Source organism: Enoplosus armatus, chromosome 4, assembly GCF_043641665.1.
Source record: "Enoplosus armatus isolate fEnoArm2 chromosome 4, fEnoArm2.hap1, whole genome shotgun sequence".
In the NCBI taxonomy this organism is placed as follows: domain Eukaryota; kingdom Metazoa; phylum Chordata; class Actinopteri; order Centrarchiformes; family Enoplosidae; genus Enoplosus; species Enoplosus armatus.
The window spans coordinates 21,399,630-21,424,136 of record NC_092183.1 but is presented as its reverse complement, the minus strand read 5'-3'; the positions used below and the strand labels follow the sequence as shown (position 1 = coordinate 21,424,136).

Sequence of the window (24,507 nt, the reverse complement as noted above, 5' to 3'; positions counted from 1 at the left end):
TAAATAGCAGCGGTGCATCCGGGCTCTTTGTGACTGGGCCACCCCAGTCCCTACAGTTTCAGTGTAGAAGAAAATACTTTTAAATATTCACGGCTCTTAACTTTTTTCTATTATTAATGGCCATTATCAAAGGCGATCACTGATCACTGTAGAAAGAGAGGGCTGGCAGCAGCAACACTGTCTGAGAGGTGGGCGGTGTGACCCGGGCGTTACAGTCCTGAGACTCTACAAGTGGGAACCTGCTTATGCAGGGGTGGCATGACGAACGTGCATATCATTCATTTTCTGAAGACTGAAGGATACCATTCCAATATTACACAAATAATGCAGCAGTACCAGAGGGAAGAGCACTGTAAAGTTTGTGATGGTCACTGAAACTCACTAGCGAGTAGGCCTAAATAGCTTAAGATTCATTACAGTAATGTTAGGTTGTTGGGAAAAGCAGATACCATGTTGGCCAAGATGAGCTCGCGCAGGTCACATTATGAATTTATTTTTTGTGATGCAACCCAATTTATTTCCACTTCGTGTCACTGACCCTCACGAACCCCCCTGAAATATTTCATAAAAAAGGTGAATTTGCAGATGCAGCCCTAAATCGTGACATCCTCTTGTAGTACCTGGTTCTCCCACTGAGAGCAGCTGTTGCAGCACTAAAAATACCACCTGCTCCTTCTGTAACCTGCTATGAAGGTCCATTTGATACGTGTAGTTGAGACAAAAGATAGTATAGCAGCAGCTGTGTGCAGTGAGTGGAGGAGCTTTCTCCAAAACATCATGAGCGGAGATGAGCGGAAAGGAGCTCTGTGTACGTCTGCCAGCTGATTGTTTGTGTTTGGACACAATCAGTGTAACAAATAAAAAAATGCTAAATGAAGCCTGGACAAGATGGACTGAAAGGAAAACTACACTGTATTTATCCTGGGTTGATTGAAGTATTGCAAATACGTTGTTAGTGGAACGGTTCAAATATTGCATTATAAATCCCAAGACGCTAGATGTAATGCATTAGCATAATAATCTGTGACGTGAAATTCATTGGAACAAATGTGAGTGTTTCTGCTCTCTGTCATAGACTGTAAAAACCCAACACTTGATCAACATATATAGAGTTCCTGGCAGTACAGCAACTTAGTCATTTCTAAAAAAACAGTTTTGGCCCTGGGAGCATCCTAGTGTTGAGAACAAGACTGAAGGTTGAAGCCTATCTTCAATTAGTGGCCCATGAAAGGTCAGCTGGGGAGTGTTATGGAGCAAAAATGGGAGATATGGAGCTTGCAGCAGCTGTGTGGCTTCACCTTTCAGCGAAACCGAAGAGACATTCACAGGATGAGGGTACGACTGCAAAGGCTCCTGGCATTGTGTTCACAAACGGTAAGAGGATGCTGACATGTGTTTTGAACATAGATCACAGAGCATGCTTAAATTGAACATACCATCAAAGCATAACTGAAATTGTTCCTGCATATTTAATATGTTCCTATGTAGAATATGGCCACTGTGGTTTGCCTCACACAACAATACTGCATCAGTAGGTTTAAAAATGACACACTTTGTTTTTTCTTTTACAGGAGAGGAGCAAAATATGTGCCAACCCCAACACCCAACAGATCTATTTAGGTCTATCGAAATACATGTGCTTTGACTGCCGCCTGTCGAGGCCATCTACTGGAGCACTTTTGGCCCTTCTCGGGAAGGAGAAGACCCACGGCTGGTTGCAATATATACTCAAACAACCAAGGCTGTTGTCTAAAGCTGCAAAGGAGCCATTTCTGTTGACATTTCTTTCTGAAAACCATATTGATGGCTACACAGTATGTTGCTCTCATCCATATGGTGTTTTTTTTTTATTCTTGAATATACTAGTTTCTTAAGAACGTTAGGAAAACAGATAGAGGACGAAAGTTCGTAAAATTTGCAGGAGTCACCTGATTTGAACAGCGGTTGACTTTAGCTACTTAAAGATCACTTGATACACCTGTTCTGAGGGATAAAGTTAAAACATGGGTGAGGGGCAATGGAAAAAAACGACTTTCTTTACAAGACTCGATCTTATTTCATCATGTCCTGCAGAGGAGTCTTTCATTTCCAAGACGAAATATTTAGCTTTGGAATTAACCACTTGTGAGCTCGATAATCTAAGAGATCTGAGCCTCCCAGAGTCCTCCAATCACCAAGAGATTTACTTTACCTACACCTTTCCTCTGATCTAAATGGAGAATCAACATTTAAGCCAGTCTATAATCTAGTTCAGCAGCAGCTCTGGAAATAAAAGGATATCCTGTCTTTGCTGCAGGGACACCTTGTATATGTTAAACATGAATGCTCTCTTATTTAGTGATGTGCTCGGCTGTAGTCTGTGAAACCTGAGGTCAGTAGCAGCAGGAGGGCTTTCTGCTGCCTGGTCGCTCCCATGTTGCTGTGACCTTGATCTTTGTGACCGGTGGCTCTCCCGATGCTTTGCAGTGTTGGCTGCTGTGGAGGTTTGGCTCTGAGCAGCTTGGAGCCAGCAGAAGGACCTGGCACCTCAGCCTGTCGACAGCAACACACTGATCTACAAGGTCGGCTCCTTCGTGATGAGACCACAAACTAATTGCAACAGGATGAACCTGGAGCCTTTTGACTCCTGAGGGTCTGGGGCTCCCAGGGGGAAGTTGACGGCCTTGCCAGGTTCGTAATCCGGTCTTGAGCGTAATTGATGGGAACCTGGAGGCAACTGGGGCCTAACAGCAAATATTTGCCTCCAGGTTTTGTCATGTTCAAATCATTTTATGATTCTGACAAAAGCATTGAAACACAATTTTAGTCATGAAAATAGTCAGCATGTTGGTTCGTGGCAACTTCGGTAAGAAAATTGCTGTCAGCTGTCAGCCTTCAAAACCCATATGTCTCTCATACCAGAAGCGTTGTCAGACGTCATAAACAAAATAATCTTTTGTTCCTTGTACAGACTTATGATTGGTAGCTACCAAGAGTGGCGATACCAGGATTCAGCAATTGCTTTAAAATATCACACATGAGAAGGGGTCTCCTTCTGAACGGAGGTCATATCAGAAGCAGGCAAAGTTCACATGTGGCGCTCCTCCTTGTGTTCCTTGCAGACAGGAATGTGCCTCTTCCTACTGCTGCTTACCTGAGATCCCATCAGTCTGCAGAGAGCCTGACCAGACTGACCCAGCTGACCCAACAGCTGCTGTTCTTTTCACTATTGCTTGGAAGTATTGAAAATTCAAGTCATGACAAACATGAACCATTTTGTCCTGCCGATCATTGTCAGTCTTTTCAAACAACTTGTAGATTCATTTTGAATGGGAAACACAGTAAATGTTGCTCTCTGGCAGTTCCAGACACACTGCAGCCATGCAAGTGTTTGGCTGGGCTCCCCCAGGACAGGGTTTAAGTCCAAAGGTCTCGTCTCGTCTTCCCTCTACACATGGAGTCAAGATGCCACTTTATCAGCTTCCGTCTGCGCACATCAAGTCAATCCGTCTGTTTTGAAAAATAGCACCTTTTCCGTCCGTGTTTCTGTCTCCTTCCTTCGCCAGAGATATTGTGGACAATAGTCTGCATAGTACTACTCTGAATGGACATAGTATTGAGAGGGTCTCAGAGTACAAATATCTTGGTATCTGGCTGGAGCAAAAACGTACTTTTAAATGTCGCACTGACACACTTGTCAGCAAGCTACGACCAAAAATAGGATATTTGTACAGACGCAGAGCTAATTTTCCTTTGTTTGCGGTGATGTCGTCTATAGGCATCACCTTAAACATCCACTCTTAAGCTCCTAGATTCAGTTTATCACTCCGCTCTGCGATTCGTCTCTTATTACCGGTGACAGTTATTCTACTCATCATTGCATTTTTGTATGTAAAGGTTGGGTGGGTATCTCTAACAGCAAGATGTGACAGGCATTGGTTTCTGTTTATTTATAGAGCACTTAACGGTAACTTACCATCATATATCCTATAATCATTATCTGACTCGTTTCAAGTGATTGGCTGATGCTCGAAGTCCCGCATGCAGACACAAAATTTGGGAAAAACTGCTTTTAGTTTTTGTGCTGCACACTCTTAGAACATTTTAACCTCATTAAAACTTAACACAATTGTACCTATATGTCAATTTGAAACCATGATTACAAGCTACTCTGCTCTTGAATGTAACTGTTTTTTAACTGTGTTATATTGTTTTCTCGTTAATTATCATTATTCATCATTATTCTTTTGTATTATTCTTTTTTTTTTTGTACGCACTGTATGTATTTATTCTGTTGTACTCTCGACATAATTGAAAACGAGGGGCATGCCCTCAATGATTCTTCTTCGAGAGGTTGAATGAATGAAAATGGTATAACAGGAATACCACCAAGTCATGCCTCCTTTCAACACCTGACTGAGCCTCGTGCCATGTAGAACATAAAGGGCGGCTGGGTAGTGGAATGCAGCTCGTGGTTTGTGGCGGACCTTTCACTGCGTTCTCACAGCTCAGTCATGTGTGGCTGATGAATGGTGAAGGCGCCGAGTGATGAACTTACAGGCAAACGGGTGACAACCAGGTCTTTCGCCGCACATACTCTGACATTGCAGCAAAAAAGCATTTATTAACATGACTGCAGTTTTCTGAGTCTTTTATATTTCTTAACTACTGACTGCGGCGTTCAGAGACTACATGTGGTATCTCAAATGACCTATTCTCTCAGGGGGCCAGGTTTTGTACAATGAAAACCCAGGTGACACTGTAATGTGATTACTGTAGGTAAGACAGATACTTCTTCCGGTCTTAAACATTAGGAATATTATACAGGGCCTGACATTATAAAATGAGTGAACTAATGCTCTGGATTTTCATTTTTTTAATGACCCAGTTCTCGTCGATATTGTTTCCCATCTGCACGCTGGTGGTACCCTTTTGTGTTTCTCGCAGTCCTGCTGAATAACATAACATGTCTCCTGCTGCCATCGTGAAATATATACGCTTTTGTGTATTTTTATATGCACATGGAATACTAAGCTATCGTAGTGAAGACACTTCTCTCATTCTCAGTTGTTCCATATCCTAGATATAATATTATAAAGAGGACGGCACAGACCTGCTCTCTATATAAAGTGTTTCGGAGATGTCCTCTGAATTGAACACAAATGTGTCATCAGTTGTTCTGTTTACCTCTCGCTGGACTGAAGGACGATGAGTTCTTTGTTTTGAGTTTGCTTCATACTCTATGTTGCTGGCAACAACTTGTGGCAGTGTTCAGGGTTAGGACTGGCTTTAAAGCAGAGTGGTCGTGCCAACATACAGAGGCACACATTGACTGATGGACCTGTTGTTTCCATATGCTCACTGTGATAAATGACACATGACATTTTAACACGATGCAGTCACGTGCTGTTAGCGCTGCTACCGTTGAACTGTGGAGTTCCTACTGTGGGTATTACCTTTTGTGCCATCGGCCACCTTAAATGCCGACGGAGGTCTTTAGATGCCTTCAGGTGGCAGACTTTTGTACCACCCGGCAAAAGTTTGAATTTGAGCAAACAATTACTCTCCAATCACCACAGGCTAACTTACTGTCTCCCAGTACAAACCAATAATTTACCATTATCCTCCTAATCTGAAGATTACTTGAACTACAAACGCAGTATCAACTTTCTTCTTTGTATTCTTTTAAGCTTGAATGTTGTGGTAATAGTGACTTTACTACTGTTTTATGCATTCAAAATATACTCATCTCTAGTCATCAATCTTGGAGTAGGGAGAGGATGAAAGGAGGTATTTTACAGTCGGTCTAATGTTTGTGTTCCAAGGTGTTTCCTTAAACTTGAGTGTAAAAATGACTGAAAGCATATCACAAATGAAGCCCTTAGATAACATTTTGATACCAAAAAAGAATTTATTTGCGTAATCAGACTAGAGGTGAAGAATCTCACTGTTCATAACTATTGACATTCAAAGTGAAAAGAAAAATAAAAGTGAACAGACACAAACAATTCAAAGAAGGTATGGCTTTGGTTAAATAACACTACCAAATTGATTCAAAAAGACAACTGTTACATGATATCTTAAATAGAGTGAGAAAAGATTTAAGGCTCTAGATTTCCCTGAACAACACAAAAGGCCCGATATATCTGCTGCATGTTTAACCTTGTACAGACCCAACCTGGTGGTCATACAGGAGATGCTACTCAAATGCTGAGGGCAACGAGTCATCTTAGCCGTACGATTTATTCTAACAGACCACCAGGCTTTCGCTTCAACAGCCAACACTTTTCAGTCGACGCAGACTAATAACGTGAAAACATAACTATTGACCTGTTATCAGTATTTTGCTGAATTTGCCAGTGTTATTAGACATGGTGCTGATACAATGGCACAGGCAGCCTGTTACTGAAGAAATACATGTTGACGCAGAAATACAAAGTTTTTAATCCACAGTTGCATAGAGTTCTCGGAATATCACAGGCAAGTTTTACGTATTTTCTTGGATTATGTACTTCTTTCAAAATAGTGAACATTCATCAGCTTCTCAATACAGTAATGGCACCAAAAACACCAAAGTATCTTTGCTATGCCTTCCCACCGGTCCTCTCCCTCTTTGAATGAGTGGTTATTAAACACATGTACATGCAAAGCATGCCAGTGCTTTGCTTACAATGTAGCTGCATTGGATATTTACAAAAAAAGTTCTCAGGATGTATTCAGAAACAGTAATGGTAGTGTAAGAGATGCACAGTATACTCCCAATATCATTGTGTGGTTCCACTTCACTGTATGAGACAACTGCAAGAAACTGTTTTCAGACTGTTCTCTCTCTTCTTCTGTGAAAAGTCAAGGAATGATTTGGCAGCACAAAAACGTGAGGTTTGTTTAACATAATTGAGAGTGAATACTGCAGCTACTGGCGGATGCCTACATATTGAATTTCTTCATTGAGAATCACAGTAAAATGTTCATCCATGCATTCTTTGCCTTTGGCTAAAAATAATAGGTGTGCTTGAGATTCTGATTTTGGAAGACGTGTAAAATTGATTCATTCAATTCATTCTTCATCTATAAAAGAAACTCAGCTTTGTAACATTCTGCCATCCACACTTGAAATCTTTTATTTGCGGGTGAATGAGTGATTGTGTCTGTATAAGTCTAAAAGACACTACAATCAGTTTCACACAAAATAACTGAATGCTGGCACAGCCCATTTCCAGTCAATGCTACAGTGATATCGTGGGTTGGGTTTATCCATCTGCTCTGTCCAACTTGAAAAATAAAAGTACCTAAAAGCCTTCTAACCTCATCTGTAAAAAGGGTTTCTATTGTAATGTTAAAAAACAGGACACCTGCTCCCTGCTATAGTTTTCTGATTTTTTTATATTTCTTTTTTTATGGTTTCTAAAATGACAAGCTCAACCAGTGAGCAGCAATGTCAAACGCTCAGAGAACACCGTATAAGTATTTTATGGCTTTCTACAGTGTTCAGTAAGATTTCAGCACCATCTACCGATAAAAACTAAAAAGATTTGAAAACACAATTATGCAAGAATTACAGAAAAAGAGGACAGCTCGGGATGAAAAAAAACCCTCAAGTCTTCTGCATGTCAGTGTTGATTTGAAAAACTGTCACCTTTTGGTGTTTTGAGAATTTCTCTTGAGCTCAAGATTTTCATTGTCCTTTGAATGTTAAGTATATCTGCGTCACACTTGGGCCTATTAAGCCACTCAAAACCTATAAGAGCTCAAAACCTAAAATGCACAGCTGTCTGGGGGACAGGGACATTTTTCCAAATTTCTGAAGGACAAGTTAAAAGTATTTTAGTCCAGCAGAGACAGTATGCTGCTTCGACCACATGCACATACCTAATCCATACACACTTCCGATGTCATCATCAGAATACAGACAACCCTCTTTGATACAAACACAATTAATCCCATTTCCACCCTACCTGTGCTAAAGATGCTTTAGACACTCATCTAAGCCCTGACCCATACGTAGCAATGTTAAATGCTCTCCCTAACTCCCTAACTGAACAGCTTGACGAAGCAACCGTGGCAGTAGGGCTTGTCGTTTTGTTCTTTAAAGGTGCCTTTGTTGAGTTGTTTCAGGCAGAAGGCGCAGACAAAGTGCTCAGGGTGGAACTTCTTGGACATGGCTGTGATGCAGCGTCCCGTGATGGGCTTCTGACAGCCAGAGCAGAGGGAGCCACGGCGCTCGTGGTAGTGCACTTCACAGTAGGGCTGGCCGTCATGCTCAAAGAAACTTCCATTCACGAACGGGGTGAAGCACTCCTGTAAAGAAGACAAGGGAGAGCAGAGGAAGATGCTGCTATTCAAAGTATTCTTATTACAATCTCATATAGAGGCACTCTAGCTATCAGAAATGCAAGATACAGACCCTGCAAACAAAACACTCGGGATGCCAAAGGCTGTTCAACGCTGAGATGTAGTTCTCTAAAATAGCTCTGGCACAGCCACCACATTTTGGTGCGAACATGTCAAAGTAATCCTTCCTGCAATAGGCTTTTCCATCCTTTTCATGAAAACCTTCAAAGGAATGACAGAAACAGACAACAGATTAGCAGTCGTTTGTACTTCTATGAATGTACTGTACATATAAAAGTCATAGTCATAATTCAATACAAGAAATCACAATACCCTCCGGGCCAAAGAAGGATCCACACTGAGCACAGAAGAAGTGTTCAGGATGCCATGTCCTATCCAGCGCCGTCACAACTTTCTGAACAGACATGACAACATTTATTGTTGGCCGACTGTCATGTACAACTGATGTGACCACATGTGCAAACAGCCGTGACTCACATCCAGTATAGGCCCGTTGCAGTAGTAGCACCGTGGGGAGAACAGGTTGTGGTAATCCGTCTCACAGTACGGCTGTCCGTCACGCTCAAAGAAGTTCCTGGAGCCGATCTCCTCTTGACAGTGTGTGCACACGAAGTGTTCAGGGTGCCATGTGCGGCCCATGGCAGTCACCACCTAGACAAACAGAAAAGTGGACAGTGCAGTTAGTATGCAAACTGATCATACATTTATATTTTATATTATGATATCTTAACGAAAGCATCTCACCTGTCCCACAATTGGCTTACAGCAGGCACCGCAAACTCCTTTAGCTACCGTCTGCACACCCAGTTTGTTGAGGTCAGACTGCAGGCTGCCAAGCATGTTGTCCAGCTTGTTGACCTGTGTCGGAGGCCCAACTGGAGTGCCGCCCTTGCCTTGGGCCATAATCTGAAATGGTTAAATTATGAAACCAGTTATGTGTTGAAGATGTGCCTGATGCACACAGAAATAGAACATAACTTAGCGTACAATAAAGTTTGAGATGAAAAATAATCATGGTATGCTTCTTATAAGTGTGAAAAACAGAAGGGATAAGAGACGGGGTTCATGCCTGCATTGGAGGGAAGATTGGGTCGTACTCTGTTTGACAGCCTACAGACACTAGGACTTTGGGTGCAATTGGTGTCACTGGCTCCACTGGTGGAGGCCGGGATGGGGTTTTAAGAACTGGAGGAAGGGGCTCTGGTTTGGGGGCAGGAGGTTCCTGAATTGGGGCAGGTGGAGGTGAGGCTTTTATAATCTGCTGAAATGCAGTGGGAACTGGTTCTTGGACGTGGGGAGGTTGTGGAGGGGGAGAAGGAGGTGGAGGAGGTGGTGGTGGTGGTGGTGGTGGTGGTGGTATAGGGACAGAGGGCTGCTGTACTAAGAGTGGTCGCTTAGGTTCTTCTACAATAGGAGGGCGACGAGGGGCAGGAGGAGAGAGAGGTGGGAGCACCTTCCTCACAGGGACAGGCGACTCGGGGAGAATTATGATCTGAAGAAGAAAACAGAAAACAGAGAGAAGGGAGGGAACACAAAGAGGAAAATGTGTAGAAAACTAAAGGTGAATTCACTGGGGGGGAAAAGAAATATTTGGGAAAACTGCTGAGCACACTGGCGCCAACCTTGTCGACCTCACTGCCGGCTCCATCGGGTCGGAAACGCTGGGGTTTGGACGAGACAATGACCCCCTCTGTCAGCCAGTCATCAGACTGTTTACGTCGCCGCTCTGAGCGGCCGATCCCGAACTTGCCCTGAAGCTCCTCTATGAGGCGGTCCTGAGAAGTGTTCTTGTTTACAATGACGGGTCCCATCTTCCTGCGCAGGTGACCATCTCGGTACATGGGGTGCACGTTGGGAGTCTCCTTGGTGCGCCTAATCACTGATTTTATCTAAGGGGGAATGGTGAGCATCTTATAATATGTCCACACCAAACATAACGCAACTGAAGCAGTTACAGCAGAGCTCTGGGGCAGCAGGCGAGTCACACCATTAAGACTTTTTTTTTTTTTTTTAAATCCCTGACCGGCCACACTTCATGCACTTCTTGCATGCTTATGTCAGATGCCTTCCAAACTCTGACACCTCTACCCTCGAACTTCCCTCCCAGCCATCCCAGTCTCTCAAGCAACCACACCAACTTCACTATGCAGGTCGCATTAGGGTCCTTCACACAAAACTGGTGCAACAGGTAAGGAGGATTGTGGTTTACATGTGCCATGCTGAGTAATGGTGCCACCTGATTAGTGATATACTTGTAAGTGCAGTATCAAAACAAAAATTCTTGATTAGAAAGTTACTCCCTTTCTAAGATAGCTTCTATCTGACAATGTACTTTTAAAATGGGTTTCTTTCATCTTTATTTTTGCGAAGCTCAAACATAACACTGTTTCGTTCTGTCTAGTTTCCGCCCAGTTAAACAGGTATCTAATACTGGACTGGACAGTAAAATTAGAACCCCTTGTCACCACTCATGAGGCTTGACAGTAGGGCTTCCTTTTTTTGATTGTCGTATCTTCTTATTGTTATCTCAAATATGTGGTGTCATGTTTCGTATATGAGAAAAACCCTCGAAGCAAAGACATGCTTGTATAGAAGCATCAGTCTTATACACAAGAGCAAAAAACAAGGCAAAACAAGCCCATCTTGCGTCAAGCAGGAGTGGAGATGCATACATGTCCGGATGCAGAGACTCGGTCTATATTGGGAGTCTGCAGCAGGGGCACGTCCAGGGCAACGTCAGGGGTCCCAGGGCATGAAGATGGGGTCATGGACTCATCCATCCAGCTGGCCTCTGTCAGAGGGGTCATGCTGCCATCTGTGTACAGCCTCTCAGTGTAAGGCGTCATGGTGCCATCCAGTCCATCATGGAAGGACATGGACAGCTCCTCATCAGCCCAGTCCAGATCTCCATTCCCATCGGTGCCTCCGTCCACCGACTCGTCTGTGATGGTGTTAGTGGCACTGGTGAAAGTGTCAGGCTGCATGCTGTTTCTGTCCATGGGCAGGATGAACTCTTCGTGCACCTCCTGCATTCCTCTGCCTAGACACTGTGCCTCCATCTTCAACTGTGATTCCTCCATATGTGCCGCTGAGTGATTCTGAGCAAAACTCATTGCTAGCAGCTTGTCCAGTGCCTCGTCCAGGGAAGGCTCTACCATGGGGGGTTGCTGTGCAGCAAGGGGGTTGGCTCTCTGGGCCACGGGTGCCGAATCAAACAGCTGTCTGCTGGGGCTAGTGAAGGCCATTGGAGAGGGGACCATCAATGGAGAGACTGACGACGGTGAGGATGTTTTTGAGGAAGTGTGTGCAGAAGGTGGAGATAAAGAGACAGCAACAGGGAGGGGTGAAGGAGTCTTTGGAGCTGAGAGAGGAGGGGTGAGGTTTTTTGAAAGAGGAGGAGTAGAGAAATTCACATCGAGGTCATGAAAAGAAGGCGACCCCTTGAATTTACCGACAGTATATGAGGGTGAGACCCGTTCTACAGATGGACTAGGGGACTTGGAGGACTTGTGGTCCAGGACAGTGTTAACTGAAGTAAGTGAGGGGGTGGTGGTGGTATTGGAAGGACTTGGGCTATTTCCCAATAGGTTGGAGTTATAGGAAGCGGACTGAGAGAGGACTAGCAGAGACTTGGTTTGGGAAGACAGCATGGTGGCAGACACATCTATGACAGAGTCCAGGTCTATGTCACTGGCTGCAGAAAGTGAGGATATAGGACTGTGGGGAGGGAGGCGGTTCAGGCGGGCCATCGACATGCCACAGTCTCCTCCATCCTCATCTATGTGCAGCTCTAGACCAGCAGGCAAAGAGAAGAGAGGAGAGGCACAGGCAGACGGGTGGGACAGACTAAGGAAAGGAGAAGCCACTGGGGTGATGGAGGAAGAGACTGGAGGATGAGGAGAGCTGGAAGATGCTCCTGCTGGGTCCAGCAGAGAGCCCAAAGAACTGGGCTGGAGGACAGAGAAGCATAAGCAAGATAAGAGGAAGGGGACAGAGAAATCATCAGGAATATGACAGGAGAAGCTTGTGTTTTGTTGATAAAGTGAAGCCTTTCCAGTATTCACTCATGATGCTTTGTACCTTGAAGTCAGACAAAGAGGCCATCAGCTCATCTAGCTCTCTTGTGGCACAGGAAGCTGAAATTCTTGCTTGCTGCTGAGAGGGTGTGTCCAAATCGCTGTGGCGAGCGGTGGGGCTGGAAAACACAAATTATAAAATGATTTGTAATACTTGCATTGGAACATTACTACTGCAAGTTTGGTGTGTTGGGACTATGATGATGGGATGCACTCTTCTAACTTTTTCTTTGTCGACACACATTCCGAAACCCCAACTCAGGGTATCTGTTGATACAGTACTGATCCAACAGCAGAAAATATAAGAAAGTCTATGAGAAACTTTCCCCTGTCTTTTGGACTGTATAAAGATTGTGAAATAGGCTTCGCCATGCACGCTTTTAACTGTTTGTTGCTGAGGCAAACAAAGCTAAAGTTAGCTTGATTTGGATACAGACAGCAATTTGGCCAGGTGATCAGGGTTTGAACTTCTCTCTCAAGGTCTATTTTTTTTTCATTCTTCACACAACTAAATACAAGTGCAACACTATGAATACCTTTAAGGAGAGACTGCATGAAAGTGTGTGCCGTTATAAACAGCTTTTGGCTTTAGATGTGGTAGGACGACATGCAGTATAAACAAGTTCTCAATGCAAGACCATCTCTTTCTTTTTCAGCTTGAGTCATGGAAGACGATGTCATTTGTATAAATACATGCAAAGTTAGAGACCAGCTGCAGTGGAAAGACTTGGTTTGTACCTGGGTGAAGGCACTGAGCCCTCCAGCTCATCCAGCAGACTCTCCACCGTGGGTCGGGCCTCATCCAGCCTCGTTCCGTTCCGCTTGGGTTTCTCCTGAGGGGGAGGGCTCACCATGATGTCAGGGGCGCTGCCGTTCTCGTAGTGGGTGATGCTGCAGGATGGTAAGGGTGGAGCTGCCTCCTCTGTAGACACATCACAGTATAACTAATTGTGCTCACCACAAACAGACCTGGTGAAGCTGCAGGCTTTGTGTCTACCTGTGGTGGGGAATGAAGGGGAGCTCTGTTGCACTGCGTTGAGTTCCAGCAGCAGCCTGTCGAGCTCCGAGAGGTTACTGCCCAGGGCAGAGGTCATGGCTGCTGTTGACGAGTCTTGTGTCTTCTGTTTGTTTGGAAAACTGAAGAGGAGACAGAAAGACACAACTGCTAATGGCAACTACAGGTAAAAGGAAACGACAGATGATTCACTCAAGTTTATACACATTTCAAGTGTGTGGCAGGATACCTGTAGACGTGGTCCTCTTCAATGTGAGACAATGGAGAGCTGCTACTGTCCCTGGACCATGAGCTCTTCTGGGCTGAACCTAACGACTGCAGGGGATACATCAGTCAGACATACTGAGAAACTTGTGCTGAAATCTGACATTAATCTGGACCCAGTTAACTGAGTAAGACTGAACATCCCTGCTCATATTTCTTTTTTTGATAAATTTGATATCTGAGATTGTGATCGGATCACAAAAGGGCACGCAGATATACATGTATTTCTGATTCTGATTCTGATGATACTTGTGGCTTCAAATGTCTTCTCTACATATTTCATATATCTACCAAATCTGATTTGTGCTGTGTTACTACTTTGTCAAATGGCTCTGTTGTATGGCTTCATGGAGAAACATCAGGTTATGAGTTTGGTTATGCATGGCACACTACGGAGACCTACCTGCTGAGAGGAGTGGTGGGAGTCCAGCTGATCTATCAGGGACCCGTTCAGAGCCTCGGCTGAGGGTGGAGGAGGAACTGGAGGTGGAACTGACACATCCTGGTAGGAGTGTCCTCCGGTGGGAATGGAGTAGGGGGTCTCGTCAGACAAGAACACAGGTCGCTTTGAGATGTGGGATGTAGTCGATTCCAGGTCCGCCAGCAACGCGTCTGAAAGATTTGATAGTTAAAGTTTTACTACATTCTTGTTGTAAGGCATACTTACACTACACTAGATATACACTACAATTGGTGCTGGTCAAATGAATAAATAACATATTTGTATTTGCTTTTAGTGTCAATTTACCCATGTGTTCATTTCATTTAAATAACAATCTTAATCAAAATTGGACAGTAATTCCTGATGTCATTGGAGCAAATACATTAGAGATAAATTCCTGAACCTTTTTTGCAAGATATATGTCAACCTGGAAACATGGTTGGGCTGGAGACCAATGAATCCTTTACTTGGATTGTTGGGTGCTCTGAGGAGACTACTGAATGTGGTGTCAGGCTGTAAACAGACAATGGCAGCGAGTCCGAGTCAGTCACCAAAAAAAGCTTTCTCTTCAGTGCAGATCATCCAACACTAAGGTTAGGCTATGTGACTATCACAGCATGGCACGGTGCATTGCTGAGGCCCATCAGGCCTTCATAAAATATCACTCTGAAATCCCCAACATACTTTTTCCATCAGTCCACACTATAAATACAACCCTGCTGACAATGAGAGCTACCGGTCTATGAGCTTGATCTGTCATGTCAGTATCTTATACCTCTGTGAGTAACAAATGTCTTTGATAAGTCTCTGTTTTATGAGAATGAGCGAGAACTTAATAAGGAAGACTGATAGGAACAAAGACGCAGACAGAGAGAAAGTGTTTCTGAATCCAGTCCAGAGTTGAGGGGGTACAGTTTTACCCTGCTGAGTGTTCAGTGGAACGCAGGAACAAAATAGACTCTTACATCACACAATCCATCCATCCTCAGCCTGTCCAGAATAGACTGCAATCAGCGGCTGCATACTGTTACACTACAGGGGCTTGGAACGGTTACAGTCTGTTTCAATGAATCACTGCACTTTTAAGCTCCTAACACCAGAGGAGCAGCGTTGAAAACTGTCCAACTAACCAGAAGGTCAGATAACTAACCAGGCTCCCGCTCCTTCTACAATACAATGTATGCAAAAAGTGTCTCTCTAAATTGAAAGTTTGTTCACGTATGAAAATGTTTATTTCCTGTCCTTTCTAGGAGTTATTTCAAGAAATGATAATGTTTTGAAAAAACAATCAAAAAACAAATAGAAGTGGGACACTGGTTAAGTGATGATGGCTTACTTGTAGGCATACTAACCATTTTTCTGTTATCTGAATCCTACTTCTCCAAGTATTTCAGCATTCTTTCACACAACATTACATTAATCCTACGATAAGTCAGCAGCAAAGTAAATATTTTACTTAAAAACATAAAAGCTTAAGCTTTGAGCACAAAGAGACTTGGATCAAGTCTACCTGCACACCACTGAATACTCATAAAGGCCACCTTATTGCTCACTGAAAATTGCAGACACTGGCTTCACTCCATCCACAATCAAGTGACCATAAAAAAACATACACACATATCAAGTTGCCCCTCAGGCTTTGAATAGAAGTATTCACAATGCAACTGTATAATGAAACAAAAGACAGTTCCCAGTAATCCAGCAATATAAACATTTAACATTAAAAACAGTGAATAAGCCAGTATCTATACTCACATTATTTTTCCACCTGCTGTATCTGTAATATCCTCCAGGCAGGATTATATGTGTGTGTGTATGTGTGTGTGTGTGTGTGTGTGTGTATGTGTGTGTGCGTGAAGCAGACAGCAATACAGACAATGATAAACAAGGAGTGACCAACAAGGAGTGACAACATGCTGCCAGTCTACAGGGGGGAGTGGTTTGAGAGCCAAAATTGGGTGACGGTATCCTTTCAGCAATTACTTTACCTAATGGCCAATAGCGTTGTAACTGTACATGCATGAGACCTATATCTGTTATGTTAAATTGCATCTAAAACTGCAAACAAACATTTAAACTTAAGTTTGAATGTTCAACTCAGACGAGCTGGGATAAGTTTACAAGAAAAGTGTGATAAACAGGAGACTCTCACACGTCTCTACACCTAAACGTCCACTATGTTCTGCCACTGCTCTTCATCAGAGTCTTCAGTCCCAAGGGAGATCCTGCCCAGAAGCTAAATGTTGAAGTCAAGAAGTTTGACATAAACCACATGGGAGCACAAGCCTATTTAAAGCGGTAAGCTCAGTGAGTAGCCCATGTCTGTGCAAATGTGCTGAAATATCATGACAAGCTCAAAATAATCTGCACCTGGTGCTGACATGCTAAACAAGGTCTTACTGAAGTTGACTTTGTCACTCATAAAACAAAGCCTCCAGATAGAAAAATACCACAACTGGTTTTTGGACAAAGGCGATTCATATTAAATACAGAGTAGGATTTAGATTTAGATTTCTTTTCTAGCAGAACTTAAACGCTGTCAACCAAAGAATAAACGCCTGAAGACTTACTAATTATGGTAATGTATTCCTCGAAAGTTCTTTGTGGCCTTGACAGAGAGGACAGCCGTACTGCCTGAGGCCCTCCAAAACACTTGTAGACAGAGCCAAGTTCTTGAGACTAGATTTATAACGATGTCCTGCACTCATTATACTCCCTCCCACCTGCTGATATTACACATCTGTGCCTCAGGCACAGGCCCACAAACAGAGTAGCAACTATAATGTCTAAAGCACTGCACCTGTATTCATTCCTTGGTGGGAAATAAACAGCTACAGTATATTTCAAGACCACTATGGGTAGGTTTTTATGTGCCAGTGAAAACTGGTATCGTCTATGTGTGGTTTTCAGCCATTCATTCTCAGTGTCCCTGAATTGAATGCGGATAAGGAGTTGTCCTACACATAGGAGCTTTAAAGAATATATGGATTAGTCAATTACTCGATTAGTCGATGAACTGAAAATTAATCTGCAACTAACAATTGACTAAGCAAAAAAATCATTCTCTAGTTCCAGCTGGAGGATTTGCTGCTTTTCTTTGTCTTATGTGACAGAAAACTGAATATCTTTGGGGTTTAGACTGTTGGTAAGACAAAAAAAGGATTTGAAGGGTGACACTTTGGGCTAATAATAATAATAATAATAATAAAATAATCAGCAGCTTAATCGATAATACAAATAACTGTTAGCCGCAGCCCTAATATGGACATGGATGGCACTATAATCACAGTGAGAGATTCTATATCAGGATAAAGAAAGACTAAAACAGGGCTTTAGGAGATACCTTTTGAAATTTAGCATCAGAAATCAAAATTTCCAGCTGCATTACACACACACACACCATTCTCAGTGACCATTAAGTGCATCTCTCTGATATCATTTACTGCAGGTCATAAAAGGATAAAGATTGAAGATGCTACTGGAATTGTCTTGTTTCCCTCATTTCCCTGACGAGGGCAGCATTGAGTCTGGCATGAGGACGGACAACAAGACTTCGTCAGTCTCAAGACAAGTTTGGCCCACGAAGAGTAAGCAGCATTAAGAATGCAAACATGCACTGTAAGCCAAGTTACAGGCTAATCTTTTCCATTCCAGACAGGGGGTAGGAGCCACAATGGACAAAGTCCAATTCTACTCTAATTTCTGCTCCTGACTCAATAGTCCATTGTGTGAGGTCTGGAGGAATAAAGCTGTCATCAAAAAGAATGTGACTGGGACTAATAATTCAAGATGAATTCATCAATCCTCGGTCAAACAATATACAGATTTACTTTAACAGTGGATCACTCTGTCAGGGGAACCATCTGTGGTCACTCTGTGGTAACTAATCTTCATTATGTTCAACAAACAACTCTCAAGTTAGCTATGTGGATACTGTACACATTCTTGTGGCAGTGGGTACATGTTCAGTCTTGCCTGTGCACACACCCCCCACCCACCCAAGACTCTGTCACAGTCCTGCAGTGTTTATCAGATGGCAGTGAAGGTGCATGGGGAATTCCACACATTCCTCTGTCCATTTTGGAGAAAGAAAGCCAACCAGGCAGGGACACGGGGAAGGGTACATACGGTTGCCTTAATTCAGTCATTTAACATCCAACCTGCCTTAACTGGAATCAAAATGATGCTTTGTAATAAAATCTGCTAAAGCAGAAGACACATTCCTCCGATACCACAGGATTCTAGGTAGAGAGCTGGTGAGGAATGTGCTTGAATACAAAACACCATCTGTCAGTCCAGAAAATGAAAATAATGTGTTGACAATTACAGGACCCATTCCACTAACTACAGCATGCTTTGAATTCCAGGATAAGGGAGATGTCAATGTTTTTACTGCCTATTTCCCACAGAGCGTGGAGTACAGTGCAGGGGGAGGGGAGCGGTCAGGGCTGTCCATAATCTGTTCTATTAACATGTGGGCAACGGTGATGGGCCACCAGGGTCCACAGCTCACCTGTTTATAGCCAGGGAGCAAAAGAGCAGAAGTGGCCACAGCCCCACACCGAAACCCTACCCCATCAGGCCAACCCGACACGATATTTATATCAAACAAGACAGACAAGGGCCAGGCAGAGGGGGTGGAGGGTGAGATGCCAGTGAGACAGGCAAGGAAGGCTGGGAAGAAACGAGGGACAGAGAAACAGAGAATGTGAGTGAATGAGAGTAAATGGACCAAGAGCAAACAGATTAAATGATGGACCAAGAGAGAAATATTCAAATAAGTCAAGCCGTACAGCTTACAGAAGGCCACCTGTTTGTACAGCAGAACACACAGACCCTTGCAGACAAAGGATGAATGAGTGTAATACCATACTATCAGAAAGACAGAAGCATCTTAGGGTGATTACTTCAAAATAAACACACCTAAAAATACCCTGCCAAGCAGCCCCATATCCGAAAGATGACACGCCCCTTGAGAGAACGCTGGACCAAAATAAAAGCACTTCCCCACAGACCAGTAAATCAGATGACTGGGGAAAGTCTAAAGGACTGATGTAACAGCCAATCACTGAGGACACATTCATAGCCATGCATGTGTGAGGACTGTGTGTCACTAAGTTGCCTTTTGTGCCTTAAGAGAGTGTAAATGGGTAGGAGGAGGAAGACTCTCAAAGAAAGGCTGTCTTGTCTCTCTTGTGCTAAAATACTGACTGAAAACACCAAGTTATGCTCCAAACTTGAAGCCATCCTGTAGAAGAGCAGAACATTAAACAGCCATCAGTAAAAACTTTAGTTCAAGGACCCATCACAATTTCCTGAAGCTGACGTTGATATATTCAAATCACTTGTTTGTCCAACTAACAGTCCACAAGTCCAAAGAAATTAAATTCAATACCATAGAAAACTAAGAAATAAAAGCAAATATTCACATTTAAGAAGCTGGTACCAGAGAATGTTAGGGGAAACAAATGACTTAAATGATTAATCAACATTTTTTTCTGATGGCGACAATTAATCGACTTCTCAGCTCTACTGGGTATATTTTTAGCTTAGGTAGCTTAGCTTAGTTGGTTAAATTAAACCTTTTTTTAGATACCTTATTTTGAGAAATATCTTTTTTTAAATTCAAAATAGAAGCCAAGCTGGGCTTCTTTTCTCAGATATCAAATACTGTCTAAACTGTACAAGAGCTTTGCTACAAAAAAATAGTTATGGTATAAATTAGGGCTGCAACTAGTGATTATTTTCATCATAAAATGCCCTGCTTACAGACATGAAGCTCCCCTGTCTTTGAACATGCCCTCGGGTGTCCCCAGCTTGTGTAATGCTAGAGGAATGCAGCAGGGACTCAGATTCCTACTACATTACCCAGACCTGTCAGGAAAATAATCAGCACTGTTCTCAGAGCCAAGTTACAAGGCCAGGGAACAGGGAAGGCGTGGAAACAGCACCACAAGAGTAAGAGAATGAAGGGCGCTGCACCTGAAGCAACAATGTGGTACACCAGCATTTAGTAGTGAAAATGCTGTTCGAGCAGCAGGATCACAGACTGAGGGCCCACAGCTGCCCCCTCTACCAGTGTCTGCTGGCCTCCAGCACTGACTCTGCTCATTGTTTTTCTCCTCTGTTTCCTCAGGATGTGGGGCAGGGTCTGTTGCCTAAGCGATGAGGTCAGCCATGCAGCTCTCTCTTCCCCAGACCCAGAACAGGATGGGTGTGGAGCTCGGGAACAAGACTGATTTACAGTCAGGAGCTTCCCTCTAACCGAGCAGGCGAGCCCACTAGTTAGGGTCGGTATGCACTAACCTTGCAGCTCTCATGGGGTGATGAAAGCTAGTCTGGTAACACTAACTCTGTGCTGCCGACACTCTGGGACACAGAAACCACTGTAGACCTTCTAAGATCTTTTGGTATGCTGTGCAAACGCTGTAAACATTTAAGACCATGCTGCTTACTCCTGCCTGGAGATAAGGCCTTCCTCTGCAAGGTGATCAACTGATACTATTACAGTAAATCTAATAGGACTGCTGTTTGGGTTTACAAAAGGCACATTTAGCAGGTGCACCTGTTCTCTACTTCTCAGATGATTGCAGGAATAAACAATGTTTGGACAGTGGTAGGCTACTGCAGACTAATGCGCACTATTCCTTCTTTAATCTATGTCCTCTATATTTTACTTGCTCAGCTGAAAGTAAATAAAGATTAAGATTAAATGTGTCTACAGCAGTGTGCACAGCCCTACTTACATACAGACAACTATTTCTGCATGTTAGCATTACAAAGTTAGCAAGTCTGACTATTACCAGCTACATTATAGTTTGTAAAGGAGACAGCAATATATTAAGGTTGTAACAACAGGTATACATGTGTCCAGTGTACGATTTAATGCTCTATTTTATAGATAACACACAATGTATCAAATATTGGAGCCCTAAATATATGTACATCCTGATGCTGACTAACAGTAGATTGATTGATTTGATCTGGGCTGGATTGAGCCCCCAACTCACCCTGGGATACCCAAGTTAGTTTGGTTAAAATTTGATACACACACACACACACACACACACACACAACTATTCAAGAAAATGCACTAATGCACAATGCAACTATAATATCAACTGAAATATTTAAAATGGTACTAAAACTAGATGTGGGTCCCTCTGCAGGACAGTGCCTCAAGACAGCTGCCTTAAAGTCCTCAAAATGTCAGTTTATATTGTGCTTTAATGTTGCATATTACCAAACAAATATGGAATTAATCAAATTGTCACACTGTGAACCTGGGGTTTTCACCACTTTGCCCTGTCAGAAATCCAGCCCTGGATTTGATTCATTGGTAATCCTTGGAAAGATGATTTAGTGGGAATTTACAACCAAAAGGAGAGTCTATCATACTTGAGTGTTATTCTCACTTCAGTCGTGACCCTCTGGCATAAAGCAAGGCCTGTACTAATCCAGTTTCTTCAGTGTTAACCTGCAGACATGGAGCAGGGCCTCCACAGCCCTGTGAGGTCAGTCTGCCTGAATCTCACATAATCCTGAGAAATTCACAGAGAGGCAAGCTTGGCTTCATACCCCGCAAACACGAAACACAGGAGCAGGACAAGCCAAAGCACAGTGTGTCACATGTGGTTTAAGGGCCACATCTGGGTGAGGACTCGTCCCCTTGGCCACATCAGTAACGACAGTGAGGCAAGGCCTGGCTGCCACCTGGTCTGGACTGTAAGAGACTGATCAGAGAAAGCCTCTGGAAAACTCTGACTCAGAGGAACAGACTAGAAGAGCGCTCACACTATGCTGAGGGAATTCCCTTCCTCGAGTGTGAAGCAACGTGGGCAGATCAATATACACCGAATGAAAGAAGACAGAAAGAGTGGAGCCTGATCAGGTTTCCAAACAGCTCCATGTAGACCTGTCAATCATCGATGACCCTCAAGGGAAGAACCTGTGGGGGCTTGTTAGGTGGGTGGGGGGTTTACTGGAAGTACGGTAAACCATAGTCATGAAGTTACAAATATTTAACATGGTTTGTTGTTGCATATTTAGGGAGGACGTGGGAGGGGTTTAAAAAAGTTTAAATTGTTACGGTAGAGCAGTTGAAAGTCATTTCACTTCACGGTTCTGTGACTGTCAGGCTACCAGACCTCAAAGCTCAAAGACGTTTTTAGCAATCCATAAGTATCTGCAATTACCAGAGGACCCATGTTTGAGGAAGAGAGACTGAAACCGACAGCCTTCCCTCTGGTGGCAGCATGCACGGGGCTGAGAGTAGTGGTAGGAGGTGAGTCACGACCCAGAGAGTATTTGGCCTTGGACCCTGACTCGGAGTGATGTTCGACATTCCTCAGCAGCCTCGCCCCCTCCTTCAGCCTGCTGTTCAAGCTGCTTCAGTGAGACTGCAGGCTCCCTCTCAACCAACAATCAGTCCTTTCAGTGGCCCATGGCAGCCAGAGCATCTAATGTGTCCTGGAGGTATTCTCAAGCCAAACTCGAAAATGCAGCACATTGTCTCTCCACTTAAACAATTCATAATTCCATTTTACTCCCTTTCTACTTTGGGAGATCAGTACCTGACCAAGGCTAAAGAAGTGATTTATTCTGAATAAGCAAGGTAAATATATCAAACTGACCCGCTGGTGAAAACTATAACAACAAAATTAGAAGTTCAGAGGTTCAGTGACAAAGGTCAAGGGCCAATGAACTGAAGAGGCGACGGGTTAGTGAGGCACAAAAAAATAGATGGAGCTGATAAGCTGCACAGAGCAACAGATAGTCAGTATAGGTATTGGATATGGGGCAGATAAAAGGCTTGTAGTAGTGCTAAAAGGATTAGCTGATTAATCGATTGACAGAAAAACTATTTGATAATAGATTTACTGTTTAAGAAAAATGCCAAAAGCAAAGAGGTTTTAGTCACTCAAATGAGAGAATTTGCTGTTTTTCTCAGATTATATCTCTGCGAGTTCAATATATTTGGGTATACAACCATCGGTCATGCAAAACAAGCTATTTGAAGACATCACTTTGGGGTTTCACAAATTATGAAGGGCATTTTCCACTATTTTCAAATATTGTGTAGACTAAACGTTTGATCAATCTAAAAAATGTCCACATATTAATGGATAATGAAAACAGGTGTTAGTTGCCTAACTTACAGGTCTTGGTAAATGACAAGAAGTTATGGCAAACTGACATCAGTAGTAGGTTATGTAAAATGAACACTATTTTGAATATCAAAACGAGCCACCATTAAATTGCTACTAAATCTGGGTTGTTCCTGGGGAAATGATCTATTCTATTCTACAGCAATTTTGGCAAATAAACAAATGTGATCAGAGGTCATCTTCTATTCTAAAAACTGGACTATTGTGTAGTAATAGCGAATTTTGTACTTAGCTGATGAACAAAACTTGGTTAATGTCTTTGATTTGAAGGTAATTCTAAATGTTAATGTACAATCATTAATCAATTATCCAAGCAACTGAGCAGCATGAGGGTTTTGAATCTCAAGCAGCTCCACTGCCAGGCTGTGATGCATCGAAACGGATATTTCCAGTTTTTCTAATGTCCAAATCACATCTGTGTCTCGTGTATCAAGGCTTTTCATTTGAAAAAAAAAGGACAACAAAGTAGGTTGTATGGTAATTAAGTATCACTAACAGTTACGCCTGCTCCATCAGGCTGGAGATACATTTTAAGCCAGCCAAGCCAGGGCTGAGCTCACATTGTGCTGTACTGAGCAGTCTAAATGGGGAGGCCTGTTGACTCCACCACTTCAAAGCTGGAATGAATAGCCTGGGGGCAAAAGTTGAGGAGGTAATGTTAAAGCTCGGTGTCAAAATGTCAGCCAAATATCTCCTCCCTTTGGCTCACATATTGATCTAAAGTCGTTTATTTAAATGCGCAGGACGGCGTGTTATTATCAGAAACAGTAACGTTGCTGCAGAGAGGGAGAGTTTAAAAGGAGGTGGTGGTAAAGGCTAGCCATGTCCAGCAGCTAAGTTACTACGATGCTTATATAAAACCAAATGGGTAAAACGTGAAATGTGCCAAACGTGCTCTCAGCCACACTGTGCTGTAACATTTCTGGCAGAAAATAGCTGGCTTTCCCAGAGTAAGGGGACTACACCGGCCCAGAAACTGTTTTCAACGTAAAATCTCGTCGTAACGTTAACTCCTCCACCCTGCTATCCACTCCTCACTGGGGGCTGTAGAAAAACAAACACAACGTTTTAAAAACAACTTTGCAAACTTACCTAAATCGTCCATATTGGCTGCCTGGCTTTGGCCTGGGTCAGTTTTGTGTTTGATGAGCTTGAGCTTCTCGACTGTTTACGAAGGCTCAGTTTTCCTCTTCAAACTTCACAACTGCTGCC

General features: G+C 43.2%; 1 protein-coding gene across 1 annotated transcript; it reads right to left on the bottom strand.

The window, feature by feature from the left end:
• Nucleotides 1-5,875: 5,875 nt before the first annotated feature.
• On the bottom strand, nucleotides 5,876-24,459 carry LOC139283642 (paxillin-like). The gene is made up of 11 exons (XM_070903652.1): nucleotides 24,388-24,459; nucleotides 14,090-14,298; nucleotides 13,652-13,737; nucleotides 13,405-13,544; nucleotides 13,146-13,329; nucleotides 12,412-12,526; nucleotides 9,076-9,237; nucleotides 8,809-8,982; nucleotides 8,644-8,725; nucleotides 8,384-8,532; nucleotides 5,876-8,277 (listed from the first exon to the last, which is right to left on the bottom strand). The coding sequence occupies exons 1-11, from the start codon at nucleotides 24,398-24,400 to the stop codon at nucleotides 8,011-8,013; spliced, it is 1,581 nt and encodes a 526-aa protein (XP_070759753.1). The 5' UTR covers nucleotides 24,401-24,459; the 3' UTR covers nucleotides 5,876-8,010.
• Between the last annotated feature and the right edge of the window lie 48 nt (nucleotides 24,460-24,507).